The 18,507-nt window shown below is 31.8% G+C and overlaps 2 protein-coding genes across 2 annotated transcripts; one reads left to right on the plus strand and one right to left on the minus strand.

The window, feature by feature from the left end:
• Positions 1-1,120: 1,120 nt before the first annotated feature.
• On the minus strand, positions 1,121-4,394 carry LOC106769462. Its single transcript, XM_014655087.2, has 3 exons — positions 2,374-4,394; positions 2,028-2,118; positions 1,121-1,581 (listed from the first exon to the last, which is right to left on the minus strand). Exons 1-3 carry the CDS (start codon positions 4,324-4,326, stop codon positions 1,391-1,393), a joined length of 2,235 nt encoding a protein of 744 aa, XP_014510573.1. The 5' UTR covers positions 4,327-4,394; the 3' UTR covers positions 1,121-1,390.
• Positions 4,395-16,429: 12,035 nt separating this feature from the next.
• LOC106766834 (protein kinase PINOID 2) lies at positions 16,430-18,507 on the plus strand. Its single transcript, XM_014651597.2, has 2 exons — positions 16,430-17,093; positions 17,466-18,507. The coding sequence occupies exons 1-2, from the start codon at positions 16,492-16,494 to the stop codon at positions 18,319-18,321; spliced, it is 1,458 nt and encodes a 485-aa protein (XP_014507083.1). The 5' UTR covers positions 16,430-16,491; the 3' UTR covers positions 18,322-18,507.

Here is an 18,507-nt window from a genome sequence, read left to right on the forward strand (position 1 = left end):
ACTTGTTTATATAAAGATTTGAGTAATTCTACAATATTAAAGGTTTTTTTTTTCTTGTTATCTCCTTTGAAATGTTTTTCTTTCCATGTATTCTCAATTTTAAAAATATTCTTTTTGTCTTGTTATCTTAATAAATATGTCATCCAATACTGATGTTCTTTCAGCAAATAATACAAGGAAGACGATAAATGAATAATAAATAAACAAAATAATCTTTGAAATCTTTAGCTATTTCTAATATTTAATGGATATTGGATGAATTTTTATCAAAGCCCCTTTCCATGATACATAACCTTGATTGTATAATTAATCACAAATATCACCCTTAATACTTATCATCTAGAGGGTAAAGATAAACAATTTATAGATATCATTATTTATTTATTTTACTTGTAAGAGTACAAACAATCTTGACATGAAAGAAAAAAAATTCAAATCTACCCATATCTTCAAAGATTTATCCATATTCTTTTACAACAATCTATGACTTCATATGTAGTATCTAAACTATTCCAAACTTGATTAAGTCCAGTAAGTCTTCAATACTTACTCATTTTTAAAAGAAAAAAACAGTTTAACTGAAAAACTTTCCAAACAAGATATTTTACTTGCAAACTTAATTCTAAAACTAAATAATTCTAATCACAATTCACTCCTTACAAGAATCGGGCTTAAAATATTTATAGGGAAAATAACGACAGAGATGAAAAAAAATAAAAGTATGACCAAATACAAATGAAAAGAATAATCAAGTTCATTTATAATTTAGAGTCATTCTTAAAATCTAGTAATTAAGTGAAATGCCAAATACTTAAATATACTATTGAATATCTTTTACTATTCGATTTTAAGTCTCAATTATGACATTGTCTCTTATAATCCTATACATATATATAGTCTATTTTAAGATACTATTAATGAATTTTAAATACTAACTAATAAACATTCAAACAGGCAGTGCATTTCCTGATAATGAAATTTAGCATTTTCCTTGAAATATTAATCTTGGTAACGAAGCAGTAGGAGCATCACGTTGTAGCCTTGTGAAATAAAACTGGTGGAGCCTTTCAAATCATGCTATCACCATGTTTTGAGAAGATTGATAATCAAAAACAATTAGTGAACCCTGTATGTCCAAGATTGTGCATAAATAAAATGATTACATTCTATCCTTATTATAACTGTTACTATGCGTGTTATCTTTATCTGGTTCTAGGGAGAGTCAATACAGAGACGACGACGACCCTGGAACCATAGCATTTTGTGTTCAATGACACTTATGCAAATATACCTGTATCTGGTGGTGGATCCAAGTCAGGCAGATATAAAATAATTGGAAACAAGGATTGAAAGCAAAATTATTCTTCTGGGCAACTCTTTCGTGAATTGGCTAAAACTCTCGATAATTAAGCTCTGTGACACACGAGGATAAGGCATCTTTCACTTGCATGTTATTGGTGTCCATATGTAGAGCATCCTCATATAGCCTTTTAGCCTGCTGTAGTAACTTCACCTTCTCTTTACTACTTCCTGGCCTTAATCGAGATCGCTGCTGCAATGCGACGCCCCATCTAAACAAAGCTGCAACTCAACAGGTTAGCAAAACTTCTTTTCAATAACAAGAGGACCTTCGAAACATTTAAAAAAAGATAAATGAAAGGGAAAAATTGATGAGATCAATGCAGGAGAAGTGTTGGTATCCCGGAGATAACTTTTTCAATTTTAAAAATTTCCATGACACAATGTCATCAAACATATCAAGCAATTAGCGTGGAGTCTGTTTTAAACTGTTGCGTATCTCAGGCTGTAGTGCATGTGTATGTCATAAAAATATAATTTCCTATTCTTAATGCTGTTTTTCCAACATATTTTATGAAATTATTATTGAGCTAGATTCATGCTTTTGACCTTAACAGTCCATAGAAGGCTATATAATTTATGAAGAATCTGTGAACAGAGTATTCTCTAGTTGCACATATGCGTGAAAATCACAAAATGGTAAGTTCAGAAATTAATGGACATAGTACCATCTGGCGCATAAACATTGCCTTTTAACAGCATAGCATCGAACTTGTCAATTGCAGCCAGGAATACTCTTTCGGCCTCAAATGCAGCACCCTGTGATGTTTGAAGATAAATTAAATTTGATTTGGAAACAGAACTTACAGCAAAGGTATGCATTAGCAAAATGGAAGAAGAATTCATGTCAAGGAAAAATTAAAGTCACAAAAGCTTTAGTATTAAGTTAAACAAATTACCAATTTGAGAATCAATTTAGCAGCACTCTAACATGTATTCTAATGAGCAACAAAAACACCCTAACAAATTCAGGAACTGAAAAGATAATTTAATGATGTCAAGAATAATACATACCGGACCAATGTCTGCTATCAATTGGCCTCGGAAAGAAAGAGCAAGACCCCAATTATACAGGGCCCTCACATCATTAGCATCAATTGACAACGCCAGCCTATACTTTCTGCCTGCCTGAACTAGTAGCTCTTCACACTCTTCACAAACATCAATAAGAAAAGATGCAATATCTTCTTCGCTAGTGATTTTATTCCTCAGTCCCTTCAATAATTTACTATGTTTTCCAGAATATGGTTGGATGCTGCCAGAAAGAAGACTTCTCAATTCACGAGTAATCTTCAACTTTAATTCTCCATGAAGAAGGTAAGTGTTTCCTAACTGGCCTACAGCCAACAAACTCATGGGCTTCAAGCCCACAGCTTTGGATAGTATGTTTGCAGACCTGTAAAGCATGATTTCAGCTTGCTCTTCATCCTGCCTAACTTTTATAAACTCTTTTGCTTGTTTTAAAAGATCTGTTGCTTCATCAAGATACCTATCGAACATCATATCATCTGAAATCTTTGGAGATGAAGTGGTATTGAATTTGTTCTCGTGTGCAGACAAATCATCTGCATGGTGGTGACGATCATCGTAATTCACTGTATCATCTTTATATTGAGACCTGTCCGAACCATCCTCCCTCAAGTCACGAGAAGACCTGAAAGTCTTTTGATCTTGGTTGAAAAGCTGCTCACGCGTAAAAGAGGACTCACTTTCCATGCGTTTCGTTCTGACTTTAAAGCTCTCAGAGTCAAGCAGATTGTCATGGGATTCCCACATGTCTGTTATGCTGGAATCCATCTTCAAAGAGAAGCTGCGATTATTTGTGAACCTCATTCCTTTGTTCCGGTAACTATGCTCTTTATCGTCAAAGAATTTATTTTTGCTTCTCCGTATGTCCCCTAAGCCAAATGTGTCTCCCTCGGGAGTAGTTCTTATTCTTTCACTTTTTTTCATATCCAAAACAGAGTTAGTAGACGAGCTTTGAGTAGGATCCAAATCCAACTCACGATTTCCCTTATGTTCATCAACAAAGTTCAAAGCCCTGTCTTCTACAACAGGCACTGTATCATTTCCTCTAGTTTGATCCAATGTTCTATGCACTGCCTCTTGCTTAACATTTTCCCTGACTTTGGTCGAATTGGAACTAAACAAATTTTCCCCAAACAAACTGCTAAAAGCCTGCAACATCTGGTACCCACCTTCTCCAACTTGTTTCTTTCTTTTACCACTCTTATGGTTCTCAACCAAAACACCACCAGAGTTCTCTTCATTGTCAATCAAATCCCCAAGTACACTCCTAGCATTCTTAAGTGAAATTTTAATCTTATCTGTAACTACAAGATAGCCATAGAAATCATCCACCCGAATCTTATTATTCCTAATAGCACTTACTATTTCACTCTTCAAGTTATTGACCACAAGATCAAGCTCGTCAAAAAATTCCACCAAACTCCGCAATTTTTCTGAAGACAGCTTAGAATTCGAATTGTCCTGCTTTTCCCTCCTCTTACTCCCACTCGCCCTCACTTCGCCGAACGCTCCGTTTCGGAGAAACCCTACCGTGAAACCAACAGCAAAAACCAACGCGGAAGCAGGAAGAACGACAATAGAAGAAACCTTAACCCTAGAAATCGCCATCGCACAAACGAGGCCCAAGAAGAACACGAAAACGTTCTTCCTATCATCGATTCCAACAGAAACGAGAAAATTGCGCAAGGCGTAGGACTCACCAGGCGCGTCTGAACTGCCGAGATCGTCCCAACCTCCGTACATATTCGAGGAACAAGAAGAAGAAGCGCACCGAGCTCTCAAGGAAGAAAACGAAAACATGAGGGGCTTGGAGCCACGCGTCCATTTCTCCCTCGAACTGTGAAGAAAAGTGCGCTCAACGGAAGGAACACCAAAGGGAACAAGCGAACTGTGAGAGTTGAGAAGATTAACGGGACTCTTCGCAATTACGAATTTCATTATTTCATCAAACAAGCGTTTTTCTTCAATTTTACCGCTGAAGAGTACGTGCAGTGCTACTCTGCTGCAGCGACAGAAATGATGTTGAAAACATCAAAACGACATGTCGTTACGTGCCTCAGCGGAAAGTAAAAAAAAAAAAAAAAAACTCCAACTTGAAACGTAGTCGTTTTGTATGGACAACATAATTTAATTACCATAAACCTTGAAACCATATCTTAACAGTTTTATTTTTTTGTAACATTTTTACGTGTAATTTTTTTTATTGATTTATTATTTAATTATTATTGTGCTGAAATAAAAATTGGAAAATGCAAAATTTTAATGACGTGATGCATCTTCGTTTCAAGTTTTTGAGTTTTGTTTTCGAGCAACGTAGGTGGACGAGCTTTGTTCCAAATCTTTCTTTTCAGTCGGGACTTGTATCTCGTTGCTTTCTTTCTGTGGTTGTTGTCCACCTTTGAAATCCAACATTCTATCATTCTTCCTTCTGTTTTCTTTGTGTTTTGCGGTCATTCAAAAATAAGTTGGTTGTGATGGGCGAGTTTCTTAGGCTTCATTTTCAAACGCTTTGGATAGAAAATCTAGCTTTCTCTGTTACAATTTCAGGGTAAAAAACATGATTTCATCTTTGTTGTTTTTTTTTTTCCTTGTTTTGTGTTTGGGGATTTTTTAATGAAGTCCAAGAAGACATATAGAAGTAAAATACATAATCTCAACTTCATTTTCTTCGTCATAAAAAAATTCTAAATTTTTTTATTTTGTTGTTATTGGACTTCTTTTTGGTTCATTTGTTGTAAATGAATTGAATGTTTACAAGGAATAGTTGTCATCAGTGTACATTCGGAAAAGGGTAAGAAATGATGTTTAATTCGAAAATGTTGAGTTATTTGGAACATAATTCACGAGTAAAGATAAATAGGCACTAAGTCTTAGGAATTTCTTTTACAACCTAAACCGAATTGCTTCCAAAAGACTATAATATTTTTAACAACTTTTGAGTAATAGTATATCATTATTTTATTAATTTATATATTTGAAACAAACTAATCATCATCACATAAACAACTCTAAAAAGAATTTCAAAAAAAATTATTAAAAATACATTTTCCTTTCCTAAAACGAAAGTTTCTTTATACAATCAAGTTTATATCCTTCTAATCTATCACAAACATCATTAAAGTCACGGTATCTCGACACAAATTTATCCAATTTCACCATTGTTGTTCATAAAACAACATTAAAACATAATTAGAGAACAAAGACTAAATAAATAGATAGTAACCTTGGATTTTTTTTTAAAGTCTAAACAAAGTTCAATAAAACCAAGTTTCGTGCTTCATGCTGCAACTAAGGTTATGTACTTCTAATCTATCATAAAAAGTATCAAAGTCACCGTATCTCAACACAAACTTGTCCGATTTTGTGATATGACACGTGGTAATATAAAAAAAAAAAAAAGTGATACTTATAAATTTTGAGAAGAAAACAAAGACAAGCAGTAATCTAACTAATCATCAAGGGATTAAGGAAACAATTTAGATGGAGGAAAAAGGAAGCTGTTGCAGGATAAGTTATAAGTATTGTTACAACCAGACTTATAAGTATTGCTTACAACAAGACCTGAAAAGTTAAATTAAAGTAGGAAAAGAGAAAATTGAAGCCATTATACCATTAAATCTTGCTCAAAATATCATGTCAAAATACAAAAATATATATGGTTGAGTTTTTAAAACAATTAATAATGGATGTGATAGCTCAAACAATGAAAAATTGGCAGGTACAATTAATATCAAGACCATTGCTTAGACGTTTCCAAATTCAACACAATCAACAACATAATTAATATTAAAATCATTATCTAAATAAAGCTTACGAAAGCCAAAATTGCAAAATAGTATGTTAATAATTTATTGTCATAATAAAAAGTTAATGTGTTAAAATATATCACAAAAAGTACAATAGGAATAACAATGATATTATAGCGGTAACAATGCTCAAGGTCGCAAAAAACTTGTTGCATATAACAAGAACAATCGTTGTATCTTCTATATATATGAACACACCTTTACATTTTTATTGGAGTTGTAAATGAATTTATAATGCTTATCAGGCCATGTCTCTTAAGTTCATTTATATTTAAGTGAAGTGAAGTGATATAAATTTGGGTCTTGTATTAAATAAAAATAAAAAAGTTAAATATTATATATAAATAATGATCTAAAAATTTATTGTCTTAAAATTTTGAATAAAAAATAATGTCAATCTTTTATCTATTACTCTCACTCATGTTACATTAGTATTGTATATTCTTTTTGAAATAATTAGAATTGTCAACTTATTTCATCATTTATAAATCAATACTAGTTCACTCTTAAAAAAAATCCTAAATCCTAAACACATTCCACCTTCATAATAAGTTTGTCTTGTATGTCAAATACTCACTCATATTCATCCTTAAATTGCTACTGAAAATCTTGGATAAGATTACAACATAAAAGAACCGTAAATAATGAAAAAAAGTTCCTATTTAATGTGATGTAAAAATTAAAAAAATCAATATAAAATTCATAACTTTTTTTATTAAAAAAAATTGTTGTATTTTTCTTTTAAGAAACAACAACACTTAAAAAGAAACAAAAAAAAATGTAAAAGTAGTAAAGTGTAATAAAATTAACTTATTTCTTTGAATAATATATAATTAATTAATTTGATGACAATTACTTTTTACCACTACCAAAGAAAGATAGTTTTGGGATGACAAAATATTCTAAAGAAATGTAGGGATTAAATTATAGAACTGATGTAGTTTTTTTCTATTTTATTTATTTCTACCAATCCAAATTGAGGAAGTAGGCTTCGGAGAGATTATCATCATTAATATTGCCACCTCATAAATGAAAACATTTTCCTAGGCTTTTCTTGTTTAGTTAAATAGTATTAGTTTGTACCAAAGGTATGGGTGATACTAAATTGATAAAGTCTTTCAGTTTCATATTTGTAAAAAAGAAAATGATTGAGAGAGAACTTGTGTTAAAAGAATTATTACTTCATTGTATTAAGTAATATGAATTTGAATTTAATTTTCATTATTTACATTTAAAGTTATACCATATTTATATTAAAGGTAAAATAATAATTATTTAGTTTTATTTATTAAAATATTTTTTAATTTATCATACCTATCGTATTATATACAAATTTTCATTTAAAATCTACTCAAATCATACTATTCATCTTTTAATTCAAAGAATAACACATTTCGTCCATTCTGCAATCAAAACATAATGGGAACAGCGATCATTTTACCTTCTATCCATGTATTATAGAGTGTGTATGAATTAGGACAACAATTAAATGTGTTTAATATAATTAATTTGTGTATAATTGAATGTTTTATATCAATTATGAATAAAGTAAATTTATAATATGGGAATGAGTATGTATAAATCTCATTTTACTAATGAGTTTTGTAAACCCTCCATTGGTCCTAATATTTGTGTGAAAATCTCAATTCGGTCCTCAAGTTTTCAACTGTCTCAATTGGGTCATAATTTTTGTAAAAATGCACACATTTTACCCCAACCGTTAATTGGTCTCAAACGGCGTTAAGTTTAGCTGACGTGGTATGCTGACGTGTTGGCTTGATCCCTTCTTGGTCCTCGTATTTGTGTGAAAATCTCAGTTCGGACCTCAAGTTTTGAACTGTCTCAATTGGGTCATAATTTTTGTAAAAATGCACACATTTTACCCCAATCGCTAACTGATCTCAAACGACGTTAAGTTTAGCTGACGTGGTAGCTAGAGGACATGCTGACATGTATTATTTAATTATATGAATTATTTTTTAAAATAAACAGTGTTTCACGTGGCACAATGCCTATTATTTAGTTTATTTGAATTAGGGATTTTACTCATCTCTCTGAGAATCATGGATTTTACACAGATTATTTCGTCGGCTCAAAAAATAAAGTCACCGGAAAACTCGCGTACTCAAAAAATAAAGTCACCGGAAAACTCGCGTAACCAGTGCAATCAGTTTCACAGCCTTTTCTGCAAATGAACCAACTTGGTAGCCTATAGGTTTATCACCAACCTTTAAGCTATTTATTCCACTGATAACAGAAGATAATTGTTGCACAGTGAGATCAGTTAGCGATTGGGGTAAAATGTGTGCATTTTTACAAAAATTATGACCCAATTGAGACAGTTCAAAACTTGAGGTCCGAACTGAGATTTTCACACAAATACGAGGACCAAGAAGGGATCAAGCCAACACGTCAGCATACCACGTCAGCTAAACTTAACGCCGTTTGAGATCAGTTAACGGTTGGGGTAAAATGTATGCATTTTTACAAAAATTATGACCCAATTGAGACAGTTTAAAACTTGAGGACCGAACTGAGATTTTCACACAAATATTAGGACGAAGAGAGGGTTTAAACCAAAATTGAATTAAGACTAAATTATTTTTTAACATGATATTAGGTTATGGGTCAATTAAATCTTTAGACTGAGATTGAATGAGAAAAATTTGATTCGATTATAATGGTTGGAATCCGTTAATTACATTTATTAATAATGTGAGAAGAGATACTTATAATTGATTATATACTTGAAGATATAAGTGGAGTTATCATATGAAAAATAATAAAGTATGTCCTGAAGGCATGATATGCATTCGTTTATGGTTAAGTGGATGCATATTATATATATGCCATCTATTTACAGACAGACAAAAGCAAAATATGTATAAATTAATTTGTAGAATTAATTTAATTTTTATTTATTTGTGAGTTTTAAGAAACATTTTTAAACCCAAATTATATAGTTTATTGTATGATCCATAATCCTTTTTATAGGTTTAAACTGAAACTCACATGCATAAAAAGAGGAAATAAAAATAGATATAGTATTAGTTTGGTTTGGAACCCATGAGCAGAAGCTGGCGTGCCCATTATGACATGTCCCAGACAACAACAAATGAAGATCGCATAAGATTGCCACTGCTGTTTTCCCGCTATATGCATCCGTACGTGTCCTTCTACACTTCCTCCACTTTTCACTGAAATTCATGCTTCCCAATATTTTATATGCTTCTCAATTTCACTTCTGCTATTCCTCTTCTTCTTCTTCTTCTTCTTTATTTTCATTCATCACATTGCACGGTTGACAGATTGGCCACGCTTTGTTCAGTGTATGCACCAAATTATTAAAGGAATGGAAGTCTGACTACTCTGCTGCCTCTCAGAGATGTTAAAGTTGGTTGTTTCTGCGTCCTCGTCGTTTGCAGTTATCTTCTCACCATTTCATGTCGTTAAATCTAACACAATCTGTCAAATCATTATCAATATTGCTGAGACTCATAGTGTGAGTGGCAGGTTTCTATGTAGAACTCAACAACAAACCCCACTTCAGATCTTACACCATTAATCCTGGCTCCCTCTCATATCTCTAAAAAAAGTTAAATTAAATAAGTCCACTCTCATTTCGACTTTCCTGCTCCTTTCCTTTTATGGCATCCTAATAAGTGGGCTCCATACATAATCCACTTCAATATCCTGCTACCAACGTTTATCAGAATTAACCCTAGTCAAATTTTGTTTGATTACTATAAACAACAAGACTTTTCTTTAAGTTTTAACATAACTTGTTTGAGTCTGACTGTTAGTTACTACGCATTCTCCTTAAGCAAAATTTGAAATTTAAGTATTGCAAATGAAAATGACGTGATTATAAGGATAAACTCCTAGTGAGTTTTTAAACTCGAATCACTGATTAAACTGGTATAGTAATCAGTAATTTTATCTGTCTAGCTTTTCTTTTCTTTTACTTATTTCAAAGTTTTTGTCTTTTTTTCTATCCCAATTCTTTGTGGGTTGTGTTTTCCTTCATGCAAACAAGTAGACACCATAAAGGTAGGTCGTTGGAGGATAGCTGATGGTACTTTTTGAAGGTCTGGGGAGAAGAATGTTATGGAGCAAGTGATGGAGCTTCGAGTCTTCCTATATGTTTGCCTCTCTGTATGACTGCAATTTATGCTGGGTTGCTACCAGAATTGTGACCAAAAGTGTACGCGACAAGATCTTGCAGATAAAAAGGAGAGAAATGAAAAAAAAAAAAAAAAGAATTTATTAATGTACTTGCTGATACTCAGTTAGACACACTAGAATGATTAGAATTATTGCCTTACATGAACAGCAATAAGCAACAATTCAAAGGGAATTCTGTAGAATCACAAATGACACAATGGCATCAAACGAGAAACAAGACCTGGTTTGACATACATATGCCAGCATATGCATACATCCAATTCGGTCGTAATCAACCCATATCATGGCATTCGGGCTTGAATTTGTTTTCTTGCTCTTGTGATTCATGCATAATTATTAACTTAATAGGGAAAAGGAAAAATGACCGTTTGAGGGTCCACAGGATCAAGATAATGAAATGGATACGTGACAAGTAGTCAGACTACTTTGAGAAAGAAAGATGGGGGGATAAGCCTTTATTGACTGATGTATAAAGTTTGAAAAGTGAGGTACATGATAGTGCATTCGTGCCTTTGCAAAAATGCAATGAAGTGGGATTTACGAAGAGATAATTATGCAATGCAAACACGAGCATGTAAGATGGACCATATCATAGTTTTCACTCGAAGTAATAAACTTGTTACATTATGAAACAATATCAGATTGTCATGCACGAATGTTTCATCAAAACAGGTTCAATTGAAAATCAAATCCTAGAGCTAGAGCATGAGCATTTCTAAGAATCATGATTAAGATGACATCATTGAGTCGTAGTAATGGTTGTAGTTTCACTTTTTCCAAAGTATGTATATACGATATTTCGTATTTGTCAGGTGGGCGCGGGTGTGGACCAAAGTGAGTGGCTAACCCACACACCTGCAAAGGTAATATTGCTTCACATGCATCCCAAGGATACCATAAATTAAGATCAGTATGCTGCACTATACTATACACTGTACCGTATGATTAATAATTACATACATTAATAATACGGGCACACCTAAGCCAAAAATATTAATGTTACTTGTTCCCTTCCCATCCAATTTCAAATTGGGGTGGTGAATTCAATTCGCGGCACGGGTTCTTCGTGCATTCTCATTCCTATGCAATGATTTCGTTGCAGGGAGTAATAGGTGACAATTTATTGCTGTGTTTTGTTCAGTGAATTTTGTTTCTTTTTCTTTAATTTCCATCACATGACATAACACTGGTTAGTTAATACGAAAGAATGCACATATATATTATATATATGATATATCCTTAAACAAGAGTTCAAGTAATCAGTTGATCAGACAAAAAGAAGCATCCATGGCAGAGTTTACGATGTCCTCTGCATGCTGCTTCAACTTTCTGCTTTGTTAGCAGAAAAGAAAACTAAAAGAAATAAAATGTTCTTGATTTGCGGTTGCACAAGCTTTAACACAAAGAGAGGGTGCTTTTGACCATCTACCTTTAAGATTTTTTTATTTTTTTTTTCTATTATCGTTATTACTAAACGGTGATAAAAGAAATATTATTGTCTTGGATTCATCTTATAATCTATTTGCAATCATCTATGCATTACAAACTTTCCTTTAATTAACTATTTTTGTCCTCTGAAAAGGGACAGCATTTAAGATTGAGTTGGTTCATAAATTGACAAATGTTACTAGTTTTTATATAAAAATTTAATACATTGAAATTTTAAAATTACAAAATAATACTTCCATTTTTATACACACAGCCTTGCCATTTTATCCCAAAAAGCTGATATGAAAGGCAACAATAATTGTTTCAACAAAACCAAAATACACTACCATGAATATCGGGTCACGAGTAAAACTTCATTACCTACCATGTAACTTTTCATCTGTGATTCGTACAAATTCGTAACTTAATATTTATTTATTTTTACCTGTTATTTCTAAATGTATTAATTGATAATTTTTATATTCTTAATTATTGTAAAAGATAATTACTGGACGCTTACAGATGCATTTTGATTTAAAAATCGAATTTTGATTCATATATTGCAATTTTAGCATTTCAAAATTTGTGTATCCAATGTCCCAAACATTCATATGTGGAGACGTGGAAGTTAAGCCTGATTGCTGTTTCCAATTAATCACTTAAACATTTAAAGTTAGAGGCATTTCATATTTTAAACTAACGTTTTTTTTTATCAATATTAAACTAATGTTTGAGTTAAACTTTTAAACTTTTTTCTTCGCTTTAAAAAACTCAGATCGAACATAATAAAAAGAAGAGTATTTTATTTTTCTGATCAACAAAAGTCTAAAAATCATAATATTTTTATGAGAGCTAATTATTAAAGCAACTTCTAATTTTTCAAAACAAAAGGGAAATTAAAATAAAAGTTAACACACGCTACCTATGATGATATTGTCAATGATTTAATCATAATACTTAGCTCATTAATAAATACTCATTTAACGCCGTGCTTCATGTTGTCTTCTTGTGCATTATTACTTCCACTTTCATAAATCTAAAACTTGGTTTCCAATAACATGAAAACTGTTTCTATAATAGACTATAAATTTCAAAAATATTATTTGTTCTTATTTTCTCAGCTTTCATCTAATAAGAGCATATTATTCATCAAAGTGAATTAAAAAAAAAATATTGAATAGGATACGATTACACCTTAAATATAAAAGCGAGGTGATCATTTATTTAACTATTATTGAAATTGTTTACACAATTTTAGTATATATTTGTGTGGATCAAGATTGGATTAATTTACTATGCATCAATGCTAAGTATAAAAAAAGGAGTAGAAAAATTTTTACAATTTACACAATATAATAAGGATATAAGTGATGATGAAGTGAAATTAGAAGACATAATTCGTTATGTTGACACAAAAGGTTTTGCACAAGTGCATGTGTATGAGATGATGTCTACTGATATGGAGACTTCATAGTATGTCAGTTTAACTAAGCTCACACGGTTGTCAGCGATGTTAAGACTCATGAATTTGAAAGCGATCAATGGGGGATAAGAGTTTCACAGATTGTTGGTGTAATTCAATGAAATGCTTCCATATAGAAATATACTACCTACTCGTAATTATGATGCTAAGAAAATTCTTGGTTTGATGGATATAGAGTATAAAAGGATACATGTATGTCCTAATGATTGTATATTACAAGAAAGAATTCAAAGATTTGAAAAAGTTTTCGAAGTGTGGGTTATCAAAGTACAAGCAAAAAAATAATAGTGAAGATAGTGGTGACATAAAACAGGATAGTTTCGTTTTGAAAGTAGTTTAATACCTTTCAATCGTTCTTAGACTTAAGTGTTTACTTACGAATCTAAAAGATGTTAAAAAACCTTATATGACATGCAAATGAGAGAAGAAGTGATGTACTCCTTCGTCATCCAACTGATTTAATGCGATAGTTGCATGCTTCGATTCTCTAGAATCGGAGCATAATATGAAACTTTATGCTTCGGTTCATAACTGAAGCAAAAAAACTACCATTTTTTTTACCTTACTTAGATATATTTAAAAAAAATTATTAAGTTGAAATACAACAATGTCCAAAATAACTAGTGTCAAAACTCTTTCCTATACTAAAAATAATAATATAGGTAAGTTTTTTTAAGTTTAAATCTTACAAAATCATTAATTTTAATGAGATTTGCAACTATTTATATAATATAATTTAATAATATCTATAAACCATATGAGATATTCAAAATTAAAAATGTGAAAGTGAATCAACCTAAATATAGGTGAACGTAATCCATCTCATGAACATACATTTTATAATATAGATTTATCTATCACATATTAGTAAATTAATTAACTTAAACATTATCCTCATATCCTTATTCTGAAATCATGCAATAATTCAAAATTCATATAAAAACTACTTATGGGTTAATCACCTCTAAATTGACTCAAATTCAATTAAGTTTATTTTGATACATATTAAAAGTGTAATTTTTTCAATCAAAATTCAACCCTTGATTGGTTCATAAACCTATTTTTGACTTAAAACGATCTTTCTCCGTTATAAAGAAAACAAGAACAAAATCATATATAAAGAATATAACTATCTAAATCACAACAAATTAAATTTTTAAAAAGAATATTTTTATATAAATAAAAAATGAATTAATTTCATATAATATTTATTCTTTAATTATTTTAAACTCTGTTATCTAAACTTTAATAAATCCTTATAAAGTGCATTTATTTTTTACACATTAATGTCATTCTTATTTTAAAAAAAGTATATATTGTTAACATTGACTTTAATTGTTTGAAAGATTTAAAGTATCCGAAAATAAAATATACATTATTTTACATTGAATGTCTTGAGAAAAGTAAATAGGTAAAGTTAGTCTATTAAATTAAAAATATTTAATAAGTTATTTATTAGAATACTTATAAATGCTTAAAATTAAAATATAACATTTATATGATATTTTTATAAATTTAAGTTTATTTTGTGGCTAAATATATTTAGACTAATTACAACATTTTTTTAATTAATTTTAAACTCCTGAAAAAATATAATTCATTAAATTTTGATTAGATATTTTGTATTGTTATTTTTTCCATGCGTATATTATACGATCAATTTTATTTATATATTTACAAATTTCGAAAAAATAAATAAATTGAAGTATAAAGAATATAAACTTAACTAAATATTTATTTTTACGGTATTAATTTGTGTAATATTTAAATTTTTTTAATCATATTGTGCTAAAAATGATTAAAACAAGTAATAAGAGTAATAAATTTAAAATAATAAGAATAATATAAAAAATTATTTAGAAATAAAAGCAAAATAAACTATCATACGTCAATATATTGAAATATTAAATTTTAAATAATAAAATAAATATCATAATAAAATGAAGTATATTATTTTTTATAAGAAAAATACATAATTATCATACAAGGTAATAATTATAACAATCTAGTTAATGACAAAATTGAATAGAAAAACTTAATTGAAAAAATATAAAAATTTTAAACACTTAATAGTATAATAATTTTTAACAAAAATTTGTTATTGTTAAAGATTACAAAATTTAAGAAAACTTTAACACTTAATTAATTCTTATACTAAAAAAGACACAAAACTCTTTATTCAAGATTTTAAGATAATAGATTAATGAATTTTTTATTTTTATATAGGATTATGCTTTTTTATTTTTATCAAAATTGAACTTTGAATCACAGCTGAATTCTCAACAATGATTATCTTTTTCAAACAAGAATAAATATTTTAGAAAATATTAGTAATTAAATTTAATTATTGAAAATACACTTTAGCGTATATTTGAATTAAAAATATGTGATAGAATATAAGTGAAGTTGAAATGAGTTATTATGAAGAGAAGTTTTAGAAGGACAATTATGAGGAGATAATCTTGATGTATATATATATTAAAAGAAATAAGATGGTGCATAAAGTTATTAAAATGGTATGCGATAGTAGATAATATAGTTTTTTAATAGAAGAAAGAAAAGTGAGAATTTATTAAAGTTTAAGCAAAGAGAATAGAATAGATGGTTAAGGAAATAAGTTTAGAGGGTGAACAAAAAGTAGTGCCTGGTGCGTGAGCTAACATAAACAACTTCTTCAAAAGCTTCCTTTTGCTCCTCACATTTCATACAATTGATGCCTTCTTACCACCACTCCTTCCAAACACAATATCTTATATCTCAACCATCAAATTTTAATCCAATGCTCAATTCGCATCAAATCTAAGGATTCATTCACTCCCAAACATAGCCTATCACACAGAATATTAATATTTCAGGAATCTTCACTGTTCTCTTTTAATATATATATATATTTTTTCTTCCTAGGATCATTCAGTAAAAAATATTCCGTTTCTATTTCTATATACATTCTCTCAATTTATAAACACAAAATCGACAACTTAGATACTGTAACTTTCATTTAATTTTAGTTAAAATGCCATTCAATTAATTTAGTAAAAGTAACATTTCTAAAATTCCTAATTGCTTCTTGCTCCACGTCACTGTTTGCTCTCGCATGTGCAAGATACCATACATAAGCAAATATAAAAACCCCACTTCATCACAAACCCACACACTTTCAAAAACTCTCGCACCTACATGTTATGATACCCTGCACCAACCATGAATGCTCCTACCACCGTAACCGCCATCACCACCACACCGCCCAGTAGAGATGAACCCGACTACGACAGCAGCTCCTCCTCTATCACCGTGCCGGAATCTACCCGGAGCTGGATGACCAACCTCAGCTTCGGCAGCCGCCGCCGCCGGAGCTCCGTCTCCGTGTGCTCCTCCACCCTGGAGAGTCCGCACGCGAGGCCCCACAAGGCGAACCAGGCTGCATGGGAGGTCATGCGGCGGCTCCGTCGCGACAAGGGGCAGGTCGGTCTGGAGCACTTCCGCCTGATGCGGCGGCTCGGGAGCGGCGACATCGGGAACGTGTACCTTTGCCAGATAAGGAACCCCGTGGTGGGGTTGCCGCAGTGCTTTTATGCGATGAAGGTGGTGGACAGAGAGGCACTTGCGATAAGGAAGAAGCTGCAAAGGGCGGAGATGGAGAAGGAGATTCTGGCCATGCTTGATCACCCTTTCTTGCCTACTTTGTACACTGAGTTTGACGCTTCTCATTACTCTTGCTTGGTCATGGAGTTCTGCCCCGGTGGCGACTTGTACGCTGCACGCCAACGCCAGCCCGGGAAGCGCTTTTCTGTTACATCCACTAAGTAAGCACTTTTTCTTATCTCCTTTCTTACCCTCTTTTTTAATCATGTTTCTGATACAAACTTTTTATCACTTCACTCATCACTAATCCCACCCTCTCTTCTTAATCATGCTTTTTAATTCAAGTGTAGAGAATCCGAAGCCTTGTACCTTCTCTCCTTTACGAAAGTGTCAACTTATTTTTAGAGAACTGGTGTTTTTTCTTTACCAACTTTTTAATATTGCATTTGAAAAATAAGTAATTATATCAGAGTACTCAACCACTATAATATTTTAAAAGTTAATATAAGACTTATGAAGTGATTTATGGTTGAATAATGATCAATTTTGATAAGGTGTTAACGTCGGGGTAAATTTTGGAAAACACTACACAGGTTTTATTCGGCAGAGACGCTATTGGCATTAGAGTATCTTCACATGATGGGCATAGTGTACAGGGATTTGAAGCCAGAGAACGTGCTTGTGAGAGAGGATGGACACATTATGCTTTCAGATTTTGATCTTTCACTAAAATGTGACGTTGTGCCGAAGCTGTTAAGGAGTAAGACGAGAGTGGAACGCAGTATCAAGAGTACAAAGAGATCTGTGCCAGCCTGCACTGCCCCCATGCAGCCTGTGCTGTCATGTTTCTTGGCATCAAGCAAGAAGAAGAAAGCGACAGTGACAACAGTTATAAGAGAAAATGTTGAGGTGGAAGAGCTTGATCCGGAGCTGGTGGCTGAGCCTATTGATGCGAAGTCGAAGTCATTTGTGGGGACACACGAGTACTTGGCACCAGAAGTGATCTTGGGGCAAGGACATGGGAGTGCAGTGGACTGGTGGACGTTTGGGGTGTTCTTGTATGAGATGTTATACGGGAGAACACCCTTCAAAGGTGAAAATAATGAAAAAACTCTGGTCAACATTTTGAAGCAACCATTGGCTTTTCCCAGAATCGCAGTTAGCAGCAGCAAGGATTATGAAGAGATGGTGAAAGTTCAAGACCTTATAAGCAAGCTCTTGGTGAAGAATCCAAATAAGAGAATTGGAAGCTGTATGGGTTCTGTTGAGATCAAAAGGCATGAGTTCTTCAAGGGTGTGAATTGGGCCTTAATTAGATCAGTTAGGCCACCTGAAGTCCCCAGTGATATGAACAAAATTAGGAGTAGTAGGGTTTTGCTACCAAAACTAAGCAAAACAGACAGGGATCAGCCATATCAGCTTAGAACTCATCATTTTGAATACTTCTAACGGCAAAAAATGTAAATAGCTTAGCAAAAATAGGATTTCCCGCAAATATGTGTTTGCCATTAAAGAAATTAAGGGCTCTTTTCCCCTTGTTTTCTGTTTTTACTATTTTTTTCTTTTTTCTATGTACCGATGAGAGAAAGAATTAGAAAAAGTAGTATATGTATGACCAAGGCACTATGCATTGAA

Source organism: Vigna radiata, chromosome 7, assembly GCF_000741045.1.
Source record: "Vigna radiata var. radiata cultivar VC1973A chromosome 7, Vradiata_ver6, whole genome shotgun sequence".
NCBI classification, from domain to species: domain Eukaryota; kingdom Viridiplantae; phylum Streptophyta; class Magnoliopsida; order Fabales; family Fabaceae; genus Vigna; species Vigna radiata.